The 20885-nt window shown below is 38.4% G+C and overlaps 1 protein-coding gene across 5 annotated transcripts; it reads left to right on the top strand.

Annotated features, from left to right (window-relative positions):
- The first annotated feature begins 5384 nt into the window (after positions 1-5384).
- On the top strand, positions 5385-18528 carry CCDC82 (coiled-coil domain containing 82). 5 transcript variants are annotated; one of them, XM_050334143.1, is made up of 8 exons: positions 5385-5523; positions 5974-6520; positions 6988-7222; positions 8374-8466; positions 10477-10601; positions 11308-11478; positions 17581-17766; positions 18329-18528. In XM_050334143.1, exons 2-8 carry the CDS (start codon positions 5981-5983, stop codon positions 18392-18394), a joined length of 1416 nt encoding a protein of 471 aa, XP_050190100.1. In that variant the 5' UTR covers positions 5385-5523; positions 5974-5980; the 3' UTR covers positions 18395-18528. The 5 variants fall into 5 exon arrangements, with proteins under 5 accessions (XP_050190100.1, XP_050190101.1, XP_050190099.1 ...); XM_050334144.1 differs by lacking the exon at positions 5385-5523 and adding an exon at positions 5530-5760; XM_050334142.1 differs by lacking the exon at positions 5385-5523 and adding an exon at positions 5530-5862.
- The last annotated feature ends 2357 nt before the right edge of the window (positions 18529-20885 follow it).

Genomic DNA, 20885 nt, shown 5'->3' with positions numbered 1-20885 from the left:
CACTAATAAGAAAAAAAAAGAATTTCAGAGATAAATCTTTAAAGAGAAAATCCATCTTCTATTTTAATTATTTTAACAGTTAAATAACTCTCCATGTGATCTAGTTTTTTAATGTAGTCCAAATGTGCAAATCTAAAATAAAAGTAACATTTTAAAATATATTATATATCTATTTCAAAGAAGAGCAGGCAAACCTGCTTTCTCTTTTTCTCTTATATATCTCTTCCCACATCTCTTTTCCTGTGCTGGTCTTTCAGGGTCTGAGTCCCTGTGGTTGAAGTCAGTTGAACTTCTGTTGTTGGCTCCACCAGCAGCAGGTTAAGACTCAAAACTCGATACTCTGTCTGCAGCTGTCCTGGTATCTGTATCTCTTCTTTTTGCCAAGGATCTGAATAACAACAATACCTTCAGATGAAGGGTGCTTTATTCAAATAGTAAATCTGGGAGAAGAACCATTAGCCATGAGATGAAACAATCCTTTATTCTGACTTTGCTATTATGCAATTTAATTTAATAGGTTTCTAACCTTTACAGATAGAATATGTAAATTGCACCTCTTCACAATAGGGTTACCTCGCTTTCATTCCCTCAATAAAATAAGAACTAAATGTCGCAAAAAGCAATTATGTTTAGGGATGTCAGTTTATTTGTATATACTTTGGTATTCTCTTTGTAGTACAGGTTAGGTTAGGTTAGGTTAACCAATCAGGTGGTCTCTTCATTATAGTTTAAATGCTTATTTTACATATATAATGCAAGGAAATACACAAAAGAAAGCTTTTAATAGCTGTTAATCAAGCCAGGCCGAAAACAAAGTTAAAGCTGAAAGGCTTTGCAGGTATAGAGACTCCGGTATATTATCATAGTAAGAAGTTACTGCAGATGCACTAACAAGCAGATAAACACTTTTGACACTACACTTCATTCTAAGCACCCCTTGTTTCTGCTGTCCCAGATCAAATATATTAGAGTACCTATGCACAGTTTTATGGGTGCAACTCCATCTACTCTTGGCAATTTTCACAGCATAGCTATTCTGGTCACACATCATGACTCATCACATTCCTCCTGGCAAAAGATTGTCCAGCTAGACAACTGCTGCCCAGGGATTTTATATGGTTTGTGACAAAGAGAAAAGAAACCATCCTAAAAGATAAAAATAAATTCTTCAAGAAATATCAAAATTAAGGTTAAAAACTCTGAAAGTAGGATAAAATACCACTCCCCTCAATGTACAAAAATCCTGACCTTCATTACACAGTTCTGCTGGATGCTAGCAAGTATTCCTTGCATGACTCTTGCTCAAAACTTAGCACATCAAACAGAACCTTTCCAGGATCATGTAGGAATGCCTCAGCCTTATAACAGCACCAGACAAAAATCAAATCCTATTTACTCCTCAGTCTCTTACTTCAACACAGAAGGATAAAATTCACACTCCGTAACTTTGAAAGATCAAGGTATTTTTGATATCTTATGGCAGTGAAAGTAGAATAAACTGAGTTTTACTGGAGTGGAACTGGATCGAAATACAGGTGATCTTCAAATAGTGATAATGAACCTTAACATTCAGCCTTGTACCATCCTACTATTAGATTGTATATACTCCAGGTACTGAAGATAAAAGATTTTAACCTCACACACAAGTGGCAAGATAAACTACATATCTTATCAATTACTAGGGCTTTCAAATAGCAGGGACAACAAGAACTCACAAAGGCACTGCTGACAAAATAAACACGCAAGTCATCTAGCAATTGTGAACCAGCCTATAAGACACACAAAGAAAACTTTTGTATATGGAACATCATTTCAGAATCTCCCAAGACCAGAAAACCCTCAGTGTTTCAAAAAGAGATTAAATGTTAGCTCCATTGGTCTCTTTTGTCTGAAACTCACTCTTTCTATGAAATTCAACACTACACAAAGAGCCAGAATCAGGGTTAAGGATCTCACAAACTCCATTTAATTCCTTAAAAAGGCTTCTGTGCAGAAATGAATTCCAGTCTCTGAGAAAAGTTGTAACAAACACTCTGTGTTAAACACATACTAACATTTGTTAAATACTTTCAGCAAAAGGGGCTGAGGAGGGTAGGTATTTAGAATTACTATTCTAATAGTAATATCAAAATTACTATTTGAATACTCTAAATTACTAGAGTATTTAGAATTACTCTATGCTCCAGAAAAATTTTTAAATTTTTTTGAAACATTTTTCTTCTAAATGGAGATGTACATTCTCTAAAATAGGCATTGAAATAGAATCTTAAAATACTTTCTGTTAAAAAATTATAACTATTCTCTGTTGCTACTGACTACAGAGCAATAGCCAAAAAAAATGACAAGAATCATGTCAAAGTCAGCCAGCAGCTCCCAGGGCTTCTGGCTAGGCTTATCATTTGCAGGGATTCCCCATAAAATTAGGGAAATGGTCTTCCATCGATGAGAAATAGGAGGCAGAGAAAGGCAAGATAACAAGTCCCCTGTTAATACTCTCCTCATATACCATGTAGAAGGTTGTGTTCAACAAAGACAGAAAGAAAAAATAAGAGACAGACATAAATTAAAAAAGATAACCTGTATTCAATTTCTACACTTCAGGCATAGTCTTACTTGGGGGCCTCCCTATGAGTCCCAGCAGCTCTTTCTGGTGATAAAACTGTTACTTTGTGGTTAATTTATGTCTCTACTTAATGCATGACATCAATGGACATGAGCAGCATGTTTGGTGTAGGGGATGGGGAGTCTCTGGTGACATAATCTGGTGACCAGTAAAAAGTCCCTTCTAAGGAACTGCAATGCTGAAAATTTATTTTGAAAGCATTAAAGCTCATTGTCATGGCTTCTGTTGGCTAAACCACTTATTGGTGAACTCAGAGGTGACTTGCCATTTCTGCTCTAACGAGCTGTTGAGTTGTTGCAATCTGTCTGAGAGCGAGAGCCACCTTCATGCTGTGCCAGTTCCAGACAGGCCTAGACCTCCTCGTAAGTTTAAAAATTAGAATGAGCTTTTTGCATTGTTTTGTTTGGTTTAGTTTTTTTTTTTTTCTTTTTTTCCAGCTGGGGTAAATTCAGCACTACTATTTGGGCATGAGCCAGCCTAATGCTCAATATGCCTGGAAGTCACAGAGTGTTTGCAAAGGCTGCACTGCTGCAGGAAACAGTCCCTGGGAACTGTGGGCTCTGAGCTTCCCATTGCTTACCTTAGGGAAAGGAGAATACCCCAAGCAGGAAGGGTCTGTTTTATGGAAGGAATGTTCATATAATCCTGTACATTACTGAACCACAGAAGAGCTCAAGCTTCAGAGAAACTGCAGTGTGAACATAGCAACAGCCAGACAACTAACAGATCAGTTGGAAAGCAGTATGGCAAATACTCAGCAGCTAAAGCAGCCAGGAACAGAAGGGGCTAGTGAGGGCTGCTACTCAAAACAAAGTTTCCAACATATTAATTTCTCTGTTATCTAAAATCATAGGAGATTGGGATACCCTAGTAAAATAGAAAACTCAGTGCTGGCGCGATGCTATCACCATCACGTGGCACAGTGATTGCACAAGCTCCACAAAAAGGCTTTGGTACACAAGAAAATCAACTGAGTTTATTTTTTATGTGATGAATGAGTTTCGTTAATGTGTAGGCAAAATATTAAGAAATTTAGAGAGGAGCTTTGAGGATAACTGGTCTGTTTGGAAAACTGCGTATCTCTTGACTGGAAGTCTGCAACTGAAATCTAAGGACACACATGACCTCATGCTGTAGACTCCTCTGAAAAATCATCCCAAAAGTCAGGATGTAAGATCTTTCAGCACTGTGAATAATAAAAACTTCTTTGCTGTCCTTCAGAAGCCAGTATTCATAACTAAGACTCTTCATGTCATTCAAGTAAAAAAATTTATTTACTATACATTTTTTTCAGTTACATACAATATTTTCATTCTAGCTACCTTATTTCGTGTACTACACGCGTAAAACTACTAGGTTTCCTTCACCCCTTTTGTCACAAGGTGGCGACGTTGGAAGCAAGACGCGCGATGAAGAGCAGTACCCTGAAATGTTAACTTCCACCACACTTCGGAGGAGATATTAAATAATGGGAAAACTCTGATCCTTTTATTTATTTGAAAATTCACGTACGGAATTTAAATTTAAAGCAGTTAAAACAAATGTCAGCCCAGGACTATAAATCCGTTAATGCAATATAATCCTTGAATTATAATCATGATAATCCTTGCAATATAAACATTTTGTTGGAAATTCAACCTACCGTGTATATAACACCTCTTTGCCATGTCAATGTCATAGCAGTGCTATGCAAATAAGATGAGAAATAATTGTGTTTCATTTCCAGGATTTCCTCTCCTTGCAGTTTTGTTGCCAGCTATTTTTTAAGGAATACATGGAAACGATTTCAAGATCTTGCTAAAACTGTACAGAAAATGTCAGCAGAATGAATTCCAAGGTAGCAGCAGTTTTCTGCCACAGACCAAGCAAAGCAAATTTAAGACATGAATCCTGTTATTAAAATGTATTTGTAATCATATTAGCTCTGAACAGAATCCAGCATCCTACTCAACAGACATCTTACGCAGAACAACAGCAGAAGCTCATTATTCACGGAATCACTGAATCATTAAGTTTGGAGAAGACCTGTAAGATCATCAAGCCCAACCATCAGCCCAGTACCACCACCCTATTCACCACTAAACCATATCCTCAAGTGCCATATTCACGCGGTTTTTTTGAACACTTCTACGGATGATGACTCAGTCACTTCCCTGGGCAGCCTGTTCTAATGCTTGACAACCCTTTCAGTGAAGAAATACTTCCTAGGATCCAATCTAAACCTCCCCTGGCACAACTTCAGGCCATTTCCTCTTGGCCAGTCACTCGTTGCCTGGGAGAAGAGACCGACACCCACCGGGATACGAGCTCCTTTCAGGCAGTTGTGGGGAGCGATAAGGTCCCTCCAAGCCTCCTTTTCTCCAGGCTAAACATCCCCAACTCCCTCAGCCGCTCCTCATTAATCCGCCGAGTTTGTTCCCAGGGCTGCAGAGAAGCTGAGCGCCTCGGACCACACCAGCGGTGGTCCCTGTCAACCCCTTTGGGGAGGTGCCGTACTTCACAAGCCCGCACAGATTTTCCTCAGGAACGCATGTAGGCCGGACAAAAAAAACCAAACTACCACACGACAGAGTTGCTCGAGACCTGCCGAGGCGGGACTCGAACCCGTCACTTCCACCTCCCCAACCACTACACACCAACCCCCGGCGCGGCCTGACCGCACTTCCGTAAACATAGCGGCAGGCTGAGTGACAGGGGGCGGTGGCCAATCGCGGTGCGCGGCGCCGCCGGAGGGGGGCGGAGCCTCCGCTCAGCTGCCGAGCGGGGCGCGGGCGGCGGGAAACGGTGACGGGGAGCGGTAACGGGCGCGCGGTAACGGCCCGGCCTGCCCCGTCCCTGTCCCCGTCCTGTCCCGCTCTGTGCAGCCGGGTCCCCTCAGGCCTTGCTGCGGGCCGGGCAGGGTAAGGGTAAGGGGCAGGAGGTGTAGGGTCGGGGCGCTGCGCAGTTGGGGCCTGAAGGCGCTGGTCCCGAGCGAGCGGTCCCGTCCCGTCAGAGCGGGTCCAGAACGGACCTGGAGGCTTCCGGCGTTGGGAGAGGACGGTGGGACCGGTAGCTGCATTCAGACCTGACCTGAGTTCTTCAGTTTGTCCAGAAGCGGCGCTGGGCGCGGGCTGCTTCTGCTCCTTTGCATGTTTTCAGTAAGGTGTATTCCCCCCCAGAAGTTACTGTGCAGGCTTAGCTTTGTTTGGTGCTGGTTTCCACGCGTGTCTCTTAATGAATGGTGCTGTCAAGTCATAAGTGTATGTAACAAAATATGTACGCCTATGTACTCTTTTTTTTTTTTTTTTTTTAATGGCATAATGTATTAAGTGCATTGTTTTACCGGTTTGTGTTTTGGTGTGTTGCCACAGCCTCCCAATGGAGATAAAAGCGCCCGTCAGAAGATACGAAACAAGAAGTAAGGCAGCAGGAAGAGAGCTGTCCAAATCCCGGGTCGATTGGAGGCGTACTAAAAGGGAACTCATAGTATTTGACAGCAGTGACGAATCCTCAGCTACCTCTGAGGAGGAGGAGCCTACCACATCAGAAAGTGAAATAGATGAAAAGGATGAAACTTGTATGAAGAGCAGCTTTTCAGATCAGGAGGAAAAAGGCCACAATACGGAAGGAACAGATGATGGGGAGGATGAGTGCATTGTGCCTGGGAAGCGTAAGAGGTCGAACACCTCTGTCCTGTATGACAGTGATGAAAGTCAGGACAGTGACATACTGGTTAGAAAAGTCTTTGCTAAACGCCGCTGTATAATGGATGAGGATGACAGTTCCGAAGAACAGCAACCTGATAAAGCGTGCCCTACAGAGAATGTTTCGACTAGGAAACAGAAAGTGTTTGCAAAACTGAAAGAACTTGCAAGAAAAAGTGCAACTCGGAGATCTTGCAGCAGTGCAAATTGGGAGGTCTGGGTTTTATCTTTGAAATTTAACTGGAGAAAATACTTAATGTGAGGAAAGGCAAAGACTAATAGATATAAATCAGTGGGATTGTTTTTGGGTTTGAATGCATGACAAATCAGTAGTTCTGTCACATTTTAATAGTCACATTAACTAGATAACAATGGTGACTGCTGAAAAGATGTCAAATGCTTTTTATCAGGAAGCAGAATACCTGGTAAAGTAACTTGGAGATCTCATGTTAGCTTAATTCCTACAAATAGACTGAAGAGAGGTACTTGGAGATGGCTAATTTAATCTGAAAGTAATTGTTGTCTAGTACAGAATGATGTATTTTTTGGGAATGTGTGCCTGCTTCTTAATTGAACAAATAGTGTAATGAAATGGTCAAAAATCTTAGCTAGTATATGTAGTATCTTATCAGTGCAAATACTGAAAATTCTTGTTTGAAGTACCTTTTAAAATTTAATTAGGATTCTAATAGTGAAGCAGAAATAGAAGAGGAACCGCTCTGTCACTTGCCCCTCACACCAACAGAAGGTAGTGAAACTGACAGTGACAGCATGGAAGATTTTATAGTAGAGGAAGATGAAGATGATGATAATGATGATGATAACAACACAGAGCACGTAAAGAGTGAAAATCAGCTGCAACAAAAGCAACTAAATATGTCAAGTAGCGAGTTGCTGTCATACTACGTCCCACAATGTAAGATCAAAATTAGTGGTAATTCTCTATGTATAACTTGTTTGTAGTACTGTTATAAAGATTAATGGGCTAAATACAAATGCTAAGTAATAAGATATGATAGTTTGAAAGCAGATTCCTAAAGTCTTCAATTTATTGTGGAAACAGTCTGATTTCCACAGTAAACTTCTGCAGTCTTTCAGTATCTTAATTTAAGAGAGGGAAGGAAGGGAAATTTTATTGCACAGAACTTTTTAAGGTAGTTTGATTTAGGATGAAGTAGGCTGCTGATGCCACAGTCATTCCTGTGGAGACCTGAAAGCATCATCCTCCATCCTGTGATCTTGTGATATATGCTAAGAGCAGCTATGTTAATTCTGTCCAAATTGCCATGACTTTGAGAGTGTGGGGCTTGGGATTTTTTTTTTTTAATGTATTTTTATTCTGTGGTGGTGAGACTTGGGAGCAGAGGTCTAGAGAGGTTTCTTACTTCATTGGCCAAGATTGGTCAAACTGCACAGAGCAAGAAAACTCTTCGAGTTGTTCTTTTATGAGAACCGATTTCTGGATGGAGCAGAGACATTTAAAACAGAACTTTATATGAGCTATTTTCTTCTGTATTTTGTTGTTCAGAAGCAGGTATGTACTGACTGGGCAGTCCATGCTAGTGTAGGTGATCAAAAGCATTTGTGGTATTTCTTCCCCAATGAAGACTTCAGCAGAATGGTGTGTATTTGAAAGAAAGATAGAAAAAATAAACAAAACCAGAACAACAACAACAACCCCCCCCAAAACAACCAAAAATCCACAACATAAGCCTGGTCTTCTCTGTTTTGCATTCTTTTCTGCTATTCATAGAACAAAGTATTTACTTCTTTTAGTGTTTGTAGCTCTTTCTGTGCGCTCTTCTTGCTGAAGGCACATGTGACTTGAGGGTGCTAAAACTGTGTAGGATAATTGGGATAAGAAGTACAATTTAAAGGCAGGATCTTACGGGTGTAGATGTTGTACCTTGCAATTATTTCTAAATCCATATTTAAATAACTTTGAAATTCTAAATTCATAGTTATGTAAAAAAGATTTCTTCTTACAGGACTTCTAATATTGCTTTCTTTTTTTTCTGTTTTTTTCCCTTTTTTGGGTAAATTCTGATGATACTGCTTTCTTCCAAGTACCTCGCTGTGATCATTATGTGCACTTCAAAAGAATAGTAAAGGCTTTCCTCATAAATGCAATTGATGACACTTTTCTGAGCTCATTATATGGTAAGTAAATCACATAATATAATACTGCATTCAAAGTTATACAAAGCCATTTAATCTAGGGAGGGGTGTTTCTCCTGATTATAGAGCTGAGTCCTGAAATCTGCATGGGGTTTTCCTGCACTGTAACTTTGGCAGGGGAGGTGAGGATAGACTAATCTTGGAAAAACGTGTAGACTTAATTCTTTTTAGCCTAGAAGGCTTAAAATACCTTCTTGAGATGAAGGGAAATCTTTTTGTGTTACTGATCAGTAGTAACCTTTCCAGCATGAAAGCAAAATTAGTTTCAAAGCAGATATGTCAATGAAAACAGTGCAAGGTCTGCTGATTTGTCAAAATCTTTTGTGCTCCATGTTTTTTTTCTGAGGAATGTGGTAATAAATAATTTTAGCTATGGCAGTGACTCCATATCTGATTTTTTCCTTTCCTTTTTTTTTTAACATTTGTGCTTTCAGGTAAATAAGGTTCAGCATCAGTCAGTACTTCTTGTCTTGTTCTTTCTGGGAAAGTGCTTTTTGGCATTTGTCCTAGTGGGGCTGAATGACAACCTCACATGTAGTTTCATAAACACTGTAAAGATGGGATTAAGGAGAGGACTGTCAGTGTCAGACTGTGGAAGAGTCAGTGAAGTGCCAAAGAGAGGAAATTTTGGTGTTATCAGAACTAAGAGGAAACAGAGAAACTGAAGTATACCACAGACCTCAGAATAAAGGTTGTATATTCTTGGAGTTAAAAGTGTCTTTTATCTACCATTGCTAGTTCTTCAGGTGTTTGGTTTGTTTTGTTTCACCAAGTGAAAACAAGCTTATGAAAAGTAATAAGTGAACTTCCCCAGATTAATGTTGTAATAGCTTCCTTCTATTCCAAGTGGTATCTACTCTACACAATGTAGCAATTTACTACCAAGGTGCCGGAAGTAGGTGAGCTCTGCAGGGGAGCTGGAGGTCGTACGTGAACACTGAATAGTATGAACATAGCCTAGCATTACAAAAAAGTATTTCTGTAACATAGAATTAATTTTTATGAGTTAAGGAAAGCGAATGTCTTCATTAGCTCGAATCAAGAGTAGCTACTATAGTGTTAGAGTTCAGACTTGCTTTTTATTGAGAGGGATTTTTTTATGGTCTAGCACATACTTATACTGTAAATGTGTGTGTGTAAAGTGAATAGGGAAAAACAGTTAATTGCGATTATGAAATCTATGACAATTGATGGTTTTATATAAGAGGCTAGATAGACAGACATCAGTCCTTCTCAGTTCTGGTGGGGTTTTTGGTAACAGTATTGCCAGAAGACATGAGAAGGTAGCTGTGTTAAGTTGTATGTCCATACATGCTGAAGTTCCAGGATAGTAAGCATTGGCCTGCACCTATGGAAGTCCTATTTAATTCCTGGGGTCCAGGGTGTATTTGGGAAATAGTAGTGGAACAGTTGTAGTTTTACTCATCCTCATGCTTGTTCATTTATTTTTGCTTGAGTTAAGTATTTGGAAGTACTTATGCTGCCTAACTCAAGGCATCTGACTGGGATGGTGGAGCGTAAAGGTCAGTTTCTCTGTGCTCTTTGCAAGTCACAAAGAGAGTTGGCAAAATTTGTGCTCTGAAGTAGCTCAGAGCAGTTTGTTTTCATGGATTGCAACCACCCCCCTTATGCATTAAGAACAACTTAAATAGATTAGACAAAAAGCAAGACATTTCTCCCCTCCTTCTTCCTTTCCCATTCTTTTAAATTGGATTGAATCAATGGATCTCTATTTGGGATGACAGCTTTTCACTTTAACCTTGATTGTGGAGTTTAGTCATGTACCACTTTTAAAATAATTAAATACATCCCTTTATCAAAGATGCATGGATCACTTTTATGGGTAACAGTAGCAAATATATTGAGTAATAATTTATTAAAATCATTCATAGTTTTTAGTATGCAGAAGCACTGTGTCCTTGCAAATTTTATCTCAAGAAACTTGTACAACAAAGCGTGGTCAGCAAATTAGTAATGATTCTCACTGACCAGATGGAACAAGACAAAAGAAGTATGCACAAGATATGTTGCTCTCACTTCATTATTTGGATAACCGCTTCATTCAGCCTCGGCTTGAGAACTTAATCGCTAGAAGTCGCTGGAAAGATCGATACAAGGTATGTAGATTCTACTTTGAATAGTGAAGTGGGCTCCAAATCAAATATTTTATGTGTTGATAACCAGATAAACATTCAGGTAGCAGAGCAGAATCTCTTCTCAGCTACCTGAATGCTTCTCCTGCTAACTTCAGCAGATGACTTTTTAAGGACTTTTTTATGACTTGATAAATGTTATAACAAAATTTCTTCCTCCTCCCACAAAAAGATAAACTAGTATGCTCATGAATCTTCTACTAGTACTACAAAAAATGAAGTCACTACACAGGAACAGAGTCATCATATGCATATTACTAGAATAGTATTACTGTGATAGGTGTGGTGATCTAATAATCACTGTAATAATGGAGTCTGGCCAGTGCAGTGAGACAGTGTATTTATTTGAAGGAGAACAACTGATGTAGTTAGACGCCTACCCCCTAAAAAAAAAAAAAAAAAAGATGTGAGAAAAATTCTGCCACGATGCAGAAGCCATTCTCTAGGTCTGAAGCTGAAAGAAAGAATTCATGAGTTTGAGTGAACTGAGTGAAGTGTTGGAAAATGATGGAGGTCTATGTTCACAACTGAATGATGAAAGATCGCAGATTTTAATCTCATTTGTTTTTCTTGGACTAATTTTTTGTGAGTACAGAGTACTCAGCACTCTATTTGAGGAATCATTCATTTTACAGAGATTATTTAATGTTATTTGAAATCTGTTTTTCAGGAGCGTGTGGATTGTTACCCAGATGTTCACATAATCTTGAAAAATCCAAAAAATATGTCTTGTCAGGCCTGTGAATTGAAGCGGCATTGTAAGTTTAATGTGTTGCTCTCTGGACGGCTTTATAATAGTAAAACTTTGAAAGCGGATGACTTCATGTCAAATGACAAGCAGGTAACTTCAAACAATCACTCTATTTTTAAAAGTTTTGTGTAGTATTACAGAAACTCACCTATCAACACATCCAATGTCTATAATGCTAGAGTCGAGTGTTAGGCTATTGTATTTCCTTGTTTAAACCCTATTAATTTTTAGATATGAGGACCATTTTACAGTTTGAAGTATAGTCTTGGATTTAGCTAGGAATTATGAAGGAAGTTCCTATAGAACTTGAAAAGATGAGTGGAGGCATTCCCCTCTGCCTGGACCGCCCCTCTTCCCTCTTTCTTATACGTTGGGAAAGAGGTAATGAAAAGTATCCTCAAATAAATCCAGCTTTTATCAAGAAAATAAACAAGTTCTTTTTCTGTGATCTTTGTTTTTACCTGCGTCACAATGATCCATGCAATATTTCCTTCCCACTTTTACCACTTAATACTTGATGTAGCAGATGTAAGTGCTAATAAGTGTACCCAGCCACGAGCTGGTCTTCATGATAAAGGATAAAGAGCTCTAAGACATAAGACATTGGTAACTCTTTCCCTTAAGTCATAATTGACGTTTGCCTCTACCCTTTTCTCTGCTTCAAATCTTTATAGTCAGAGTCCCATCCAGGGCAAGAAGGAAACTCTAGGTACATGGCAACCTACTCAGCATGCTTGTCTTTTGTGGTACTTGGGGAAGCAGTCTGAAACTCTGTATTGAGGAGGCTGACAGCACATGTGAAGATTTACACACTAACCAAAGTACTAATATGAGTATGCAGTTATTTCTAAAGTAGCTTCTTGTTTTGTCAGATAACAATTAATAGAAGATTGAAAATCCCAAAGCAGATGTGTATCTTAAAAGAAGGGAAAACAGTGATGAAGAAATTACATGACTGATGCTCTGCACATATGTGGCATTCACCAAGTACCAGAGAAATACTATGACTTTTTTTTTTTTGATCTTGATAAGATACTATGTTTGTATGCCAGGAGTCTGAGACTTTAAATCAAGAATTACATTCTCCTCATATTTTCAAATATTCTAAATATCAGAATGCTTTTTCATTGAGGGTAGATCACTTGAAAGCCCTTTCCCTTTGTGTGTGCCTATAATGCCCTTAAGACTTTCCCAGCAGGGATCTTGCATTGATTTAGCTTTCAGAGACATTGTAAAAGTAACTTTCTGTATGATGGACAATCATCTCCCTTGAATGATTATGTTTTCTATTTTGTGACAAGTAAGGTTTGTTCTACATTGGGTCACTAGATTTGCTAATTCTGTGCTTACTATTCCTCTAGAGTTTGGAGCATCCATGTGCACTCCAGCAGTTCTATTTTGCTCTAGGTCCAAACACTAAAACAGTGCCCTGATCGTCCCAATAGTCCAAGTGCAACCTAGTCAGAATTTACTGCTTCAGTCTTCAGATTTTTTTGCACATCTGCTATTTCCCACATTCCTATTCATTTAGGACAAAGTATCTTGGCATCTCAGTTGCACTGACGCTTGAAGTTGCTGATCTGCTTTTGAGAAGACTTGTTCCTGGCTACAACACTACATGTTATTAGAGCCTTTTCCCCATTACTGCATTATCAGAACTACTTTTCCAAACTAGAGAACATTTTTTTAGGTAGTCTTGCATCTTTTTCTCACTCAGTTGTCTCTGCTAGAACGTTTTGAATTAAGTTATATTTTTGGAGTGAAAGGCATCTTTCCTGTTGTTACATGATGTTGCATGAGGTAGTCAATTTACATAACTTCAGAAGTCACCTAAAGTAATTTAATAATAACATAATATAATTTTATTTCACAGCTGAGCCTTTTGAAGACCTTGACTCTTAAAAACCTAGGTATTTCTAATATTTAGATATCATCGTTTCAAATTTACAGCTACATGTTATGATTGTTATGATCTCCTTAGGTAATGTAATTCATGATCTCTTATGAAAAACTCAAAGCACACAATTTGTCAAGAGTAAAATATTGCTATATTTAATCAAGCTGATATCCAAGTTTTGCCTTTCTTCCCTTTCAGGAGGTGCAGATGGTGTTTTTGTTTTGTTTTGTTTTGTTTTGTGAGTGTAAAAGAATTTCTGAATACAGCTGAAGTTCCTCACAGTATTTTCTGAAAAGTTTCAGAACAAGTCTTTTTTTCAGTGTATTTGATAATGAGGTATAATGGGATTTCTTATGCAAAAATAAAGTGAAGCTCTTGTCAGACTGTGAGTACATCTTACTGAAGCAGAAGCCTGTATGGTTTGGATTTTTTCAAATTTTCTAACTTAGAGATTTGAGGGGTGTTGGTGTGATTACCATGCCATCATATTGGGCTCTGCATGTAATGCAGGAGCTAGGAATATCTGTGCCAGTTTTTCTTAGATTACAGACCTTTCTGAGCAGCAGTTGCTGATACTCTGGTTTGAAAAATATGTATGTGCATGATAGTCCAGAGAGCTAGGCTCTTCCAGCAAGGTTTTGTCACTTGTTTATTGCATGAAAACAGTGAGTCCTCTGCAGTCATCCTAGCACTGATACTGTAGCCTGTAGTACAGTCATTCTTTCTTACATACAAACCTCTAAATGTAGATCACTAATTTAAAAAATTTCAGTTTTTCATGGGAAGTGTGTGCCTTACCTAACCAGAAATAATAAATGAACTCGCACAAGAATTTAATCTTTTCTCAACTTTCAACATAACTGTGGAAATAAAAGTAGCAATTCCCTCACTGCTGACCAAATGTTGTCCTACGTAAAGTGTTGTCTGTTTTTCACTTTGGAAAAAACTTGAAATATCCTGAATATTGAACTAACTTGCTAGTTCATTTTTGTCCTCTTCAGCTTAACAGTAGAGAATGAGAGCTTTTTTTACCCTATGTACAGTAGCATCTGGGGGCATGTCTGCTATGTGCATGTTCAGTACAGCTCAGGGGCTGTAGAACAGTCAGGAGAAAGAGTAGTTGAGCACTTTCCAGTAATTTTTGATAGTGTCTTTATAATACAACATTTTTGTTCTTATGGTGACCTGCCATTTAGACTGCTAAAAGTACTGTTCTCAAGTTGTCTTTAAAGTTCTGCTGACAGTGCATTGATCAACGAGGCCTGGCAATTGAGAAAAAAAGAAAGGAAGAAAAAGTAAAAAGGAAAAAAAGGCTCACAAAGCTACTTAAACTGGCATTTCACAAACTGGCATTTCACAAAATTGATAGAGAAGGTAGTTCAGCAACAGCAGATCAGATTGAGTGGAAACACATAGTTGGACTATCTTCTATAGATTTGTTTGAAAATACTCGAGAAAAGTGGATGTGGAGAGAACAAAGACAGACCTCCAGCCCCCTTCTTCTGCACGAAACTTTCCTTTTCTCTCATCTCTGAAGTATTCTGCTTTGCCAGTAGAAAGAGAAGAGAAACAGATGTTCTAGTTTTGCTTAGCCTTGCAGTGATTGTTCACTGTGTAGGTGCCAATTCTCATTTCTTCATAGTCAGGGGAATCAAAACAGTTTACAGGTATAGGTGTCCCCCACACTTCTTGCTCCTGTGTCACCTGGATTATAAACTGTTTTCTCTCTTCAGTTTTGGTGTTCTACTTCTGTTTATAAACATGCTTAGAGGACATGGATTCAGTCACTGCATGTTGTGCTGTTGTCAGGCCATGCTCCTGCATTCCATACAAAGTGATTTAACACAACTTTGGCTGATAGAGCCAGTTTGAGTAGATAAGTTAAGCATTAGCACAGAGGGACTGAGAACTGCAAGAGGAAAAAATTAGAATGAGTACAGTACTGAGATTCTTTCCAACACTGCATTCTGAAATAGCTCTTTATTTTTAGACTATCGTTCTTGCTTTAAAAACACAATGCATAGTTGCATTTATACGATATTTAGCTATTTGCATTTGGCATTTCTCCAATGTGGCAATACTTTACACCTCGCACATATATAAGCTATGAAACTCATTGCCACAAGATATTTTTGAAGGGAAATTATTAGTGGGTCCCAAAATCCTGCTAGCTGTTGTCACAGGGGAAAGAACTGGGCCATCAGTTTGATGCAGGATGGTATCCTATTTTGCATCACATAATGTTCCAAGTGCCACACCGCATTGCTTGGGATCCTTGGAAAGTTATGAAATGCTCTACAAAATGCCACAGCTCAGTTCTTGATTGTTTCAGTAGTTGAAATGATAATTCTGGAAATTTGAATAAATCAAGCATTGGTTGGTAGGTCTTGTGCTTCAGAAGCACCTGCAGCACTGCTTAAGCAGCCTTAGCTTTTCATTTTTGGGAATAGTAGAAATGGAGCTGCATATAGGTACAACATGTGCATTATAATAGAGAATTACAATATAGTAATAGGCATTTTTTATCTCAAGATGTTTAACAGTGCAGTTAATAACCATTTACTGTAGGTCAGAGCAAAATTTCTTAAAAGTGAGTGTGTCTCTTTTGACTTCAGTGATATTATGTCTGCTGATATCAACTGAGCTGCTGGTTTTATATAAAAATATATTTCAGAAATTAAATATATTCAGATATTTAAGGTCAGGTGTTTTGGGGAGCTGCTCACAGATGCAAACATTTGGTTGTGCATTTGGAAAAGCTCTCTGAAAATGCAGGTTGTAAGCATCAATTAAAACTTAACTTTCTTGTAATTTGAGATAATTCAGATTATTGCCAATGGCAGCAATAAAAGGTATCACTGTTGTGGCTCAGAAGAAATAATTTTTCAGCTTATACACAGTTGGTTCTTTTATATATGTGTGTGTGTAATGTGAAATAGTACAACTGCAGCTTGTGTTACTGAAGCAAAGAACTCTGACCTTTAGCCATTTATGTGCTTGTTACTTGCAAAAGTGTGACAAGACATCAGTCCAAAACAGTGCTGTTCTTGAAGGATAAGCTGATGAGGTGTTTTTTTTTCAGAAAAACTAAATTAATTTCTTAGGTATGTATCTGGAGCTGCATTTCTTTATGTATGTATTAATTACGTTGCTTTTGAGTGTAGAAAACCTGACCCCCAAAAACCAGCTGGGTTTTCTGGGGATTTCTTACCTAATAAGCTTTGTCTCCTCAGGTGAGAGTAGTGATAGGTACACTTGTGGGTTACTTAGAGAGGATAGAATCCTCTTCTGACTTGCCATTGTATCTACTGGAACCTACTGTTCTACAAGTGGGACAAAACATACTCTTGTGAAATGCAGGATATCCTTAAGTGCAGGTGAAAATTGACTCTTTCTCCCTCTCCATATCTCCAATTTCATTTACTCTTAGTGAAGATTTAGGATGGTCAAAGATTTCTGTAACCAATGTATTACTCAGTATTTTCATGTTAGTGCTGATAGATGATAACAGATTTACTGTAATCCATGCTCTGATTATGTAGTTGCAAGCATATTTACCACCTGTTTATCTATAAATACTGCTATAAAGAAAACTATGGAATAAGACAATTCTGTCTTTTCTGCATGGAAATCCTAGAAATAAAACTGGTGATAACTGGGAGATGCAGAGGCTTTGATTTCTACAGCATTGTGGCCTAGCTGTACCTCTCACAGATTAACGTCTGCATTCTACAAAACCTCAGTTTTCAGATTTTATTTTTATGAAATTCAACCCCCCCTTCATATTTATTAAATAAATGTTTTGAGGCATATGTCTATTTGTATACTTGTGTATTTATTGAATGTTAATCAGTCTACAAAATGTTAAAACTGTATTTCATATCCTAGGAAGTACTTACATATTAAGCAAAAGTAAACAAATAATTTTTCTTCCTTGCTTGCACAATATGGTGGTTGTCTAAAGTGTTAGTGATTTTGTAACAAAGTTCCACCAGGAGATAGGAAAGATACCACCAATTATAAACATGGTTGTGTTTGCAAGAAGACCATACTGATAAGCTGCCATTGCGTAGACTTGCTGGCTGACTGCTTGCTCAAAAATCGCTGTGCTGTGGCTGTGAAAACTACATGGTTTTTTGCTGATTTTATGCATGTAGCATCATTCTGTTTAATTCATTATTCAGAAAAATTTCCTGGACTGACTGATTAAGTCTTACTAGACTAACTTACCAATTCTATATATTGTCAAGATAATCAGTTCTATCAGAGAGAATGATTTGTTGGTTCTGGCCTAGGTTTTGAAGGTTGGCACAGTGTGTGCAAATCGTACAAAAGTTTATCACAATTTGAAGCACTTCAAGTACAAGTTGTATGTGGATTGCAGCTCTGTTGCTGGATCGGATGGTGTTGAGGATGAACCAGTCAAAGACACTGTAGAACGACTTCTCAGCCACTTGGAAGAGAGTGGGTGGATTCAGAAGGTATGCCTGAATTATTTCCTGTGTCCTTTTTGAAGCAGATAAAAGTACATTGAGATAAAATGTCTGATTTAATTGATCAATTCTGAATTATTTGCCTTGTATAATACAACTCAGCTTAACTGTTTATCCATTTCTGCTGACCCAGTCTTTCAAACACGGGTATGTTGCTGTGCTTACATAGAGTTTGTATCAAGTTTTGACATGAAGCTTTTTGACAGCTGCATGATCTCTAGGCTGTGGAGGGCAAACTCCTCTTTCGTTTGAAAGCAGCAGCACAAAACACTCGAGCTTTAACTTAGAAAGATTGGAAACACATACATAAGGCACAGAATATTTTAGAATTCTGTTTATTTACACTGAAGTACTTTGAATTATTCAGGAACACTTCATGAACTATTTTAAGACAACTTGAAGTTCAATTGCGTTTAAAAAGCCTTCAGATATCGTTCTTTCTAAATTGTTATTGACATGTTTGGTAATGTGTTGAACAAGAAAAAGCAGTCTTTACGTAACCCAGTTATTAAACATTGATAAAATAATACAGGTTTTATTTCATTTGTAGAGATACAATCATCTTGAAGATTGCATGGATGAGGCAGACAATTTCCAAGAAGAGAAAATTGATTAAGTGATCGTATACCGTTTTGAAAGACATCGTATAAAAATTTGAATGGCCTGCTTTATCTCCACGCACTTTACCTCTGCTTGGACTTCAAGATTCTTTTTAGGATACACTTAAATTCATATATGCCTTTAAACTGCTGTTTGATAATGTGTTGTATCTTTTTTTCTCATCTGTGTCAATAATAACCCAAAGGTTTACCAAATCAGTCCTCCAGCCTTACTGCGTAAATCATTTTAAGTTTCCTTCTGTTCTTAGAAATAACAGCTCAATCAACATCTATTTACTTGTGAAATAAAACTTCCACCTATGTATATTGAGCTGCATTGTAGGGAGGTAGGAGATGCTGAGATCTTTTGAAATGGGTGTGTTTGGAAAGGTAAGGCTATGTTATACAAGACCTTATGACTTGCATCTTACCTTCCTTATTGCTCACTATATGCAAGTAAGTCCAGCCAGTTAGACTGATAGTTACAATAAACAGAACCCAAATGCAAAGATCTATTTCTCCTCTGAGGAATCAGTATAGACAGTTGCAAGGCAACAGAGGAAATATTCTGCAGTCCTGACTACATTTGCAGCACTGTAGTCATTCCTCTCTTGAGAGAGTAGGTGATGAGTCACATTATAGGCGTCATACAGACTGAGCCTGGCTTAGCCATCTAAATGAATACGTGGGCCCACATTGCTGTCTCTGATAAGCAGCTGGGGCAATTTACTCAGATTTTAAACATCAAATTATGTTGTGCAAACATAATGGCAGCAACTTGCAGTAACTGCAAGCCTAAGAGAATGGATTAATGTGCCCATGCAAGATAAGCAGGAATTCTTACAGTGTAACTTAACAGAAAGTAGGAGTTACTCAGAAGCAGGATGCATGGCTTACCAGAATTACATGTGACCCAGATCAGAGTAGATTTTTGAGGAGTTAGGAAGGTTTAAATAAGATACCATCCATCCTGTAAAACTGGACATGTGTCAGCAATGTGTGTTTGCAGCCCAGAAAGCCACGCGTGTCCTGGGCTGCATCAAAACCAGATTGGCCAGCAGGTCAAAGGAGGGGATTTCGCCTCTTTACTCCACTCTGGTGAGACCCCCCTTGGAGTGCTGCATGCAGCTCTGGGGTCCTCAGCACAGGAAGGACATAGACCTGCTGGAGCAAGTCTAGAGGAGGGCCACTAAATTGATCAGAGGGCTGGAGCACCTCTCCCATGAAGACAGGCTGAGAGGGTTGGGGCTGTTCAGTCTGGAGAAGAGAAGGCATAGAGACTTTATTGGACCCTTTCAGTACTTAAAGTGGGCATTCATGAAAGATGGGGAGGGCCTTTTCTACCAAGGCCTGTAGTGACAGGGCAATGAACGAGTTTTAAATTGAAGGAGAGTAGGTATAGCTGGATGTAGGGAAGAAATTCTTTGCTGTGATGGTGGTGAGGCACTAGCACAGGTTGCTGAGAAAAGCTGTGCATGCCCCATTCCTGGAAGTGTGTAAGGTCGGGTCAGGATGGGTCAGAGCAACCTGGTCTAGCAGAAGATGTCCCTATTATGATCTCTAAAGGTTGCTTCCAACCCTAATCATTCAATGTTTCTGTCCTGTATTTTGTGCTGCATATGAAATGAACCAGATGTAGCCTAAGATAACATGTGGGGCACAGCGTTTTGAATCCAGTTAGGAACTGTTCCTACATATTGCTGTATGAACATTATTAGTCTTTTGTGGCTAATATGGCAACCTAGTGAAAGGCAATATACTGTTAACACTCTGAATTCTTTTAACAGGTTATTCTATCAGAAGCAAAAGTAATGAAACCTGATGTTTCATGGATTTGTCCATAAGAAATCCCCACATTGATTTTACACTCTCATAGAAACAAATAGGTTGATTGGAAAGGCAACTGCTAACAGGTGTATAGCTTAACAGTGAACATCTGCTGAGTTTTTTTATTCAGAGACTGCATCTTAGATTTGTCATTCACTACCCTTTTTCCAGCATTCATTGTAAGAAATGAACTGGTTTTACTTTTTTAAGGAGTTGAAGTTAGGCAATGGTTTATATGCTATTAGGGAGAGCTAATAGTATCAGTTCTCTTTTTTACCACATACAGATACAAGATTTACAAAACCAAGATGAAAATTCTCAGTATACAGATTGAGATTGTTTCAATTTATGTTGAAGATATTCCTTCCATACCTCCCTCCATAACTGTGAGTTAGATATATATAATTCTGAGATTTGGTATGTCTCATATCTGTCTCCCTGGTTACCAAAGCTGAAGGAATTCTTCGCTATTCCTTTTCCTTCATTTTGCTACATTTAAACTGTTTGCTACCAAATTAAAAAATAAGTTTGGGAAATTCTGGCTTGCTGATTAAAGATAATATTTCAGGAATACATACATTTTGATTGAAAATTGTTCAGTGACTTTTACTCATTCTTTCATATCCCAGACCCTGTTTCTCACCTCCTCTCCATTAACCTAAAAAGTGTAAGCTATCTACT

This window comes from Myiozetetes cayanensis, unplaced genomic scaffold (assembly GCF_022539395.1).
Source record: "Myiozetetes cayanensis isolate MyiCay16 unplaced genomic scaffold, myiCay2020 scf5-8, whole genome shotgun sequence".
NCBI lineage: Eukaryota > Metazoa > Chordata > Aves > Passeriformes > Tyrannidae > Myiozetetes > Myiozetetes cayanensis.
This window is presented reverse-complemented; position numbering and strand designations above follow the sequence as displayed.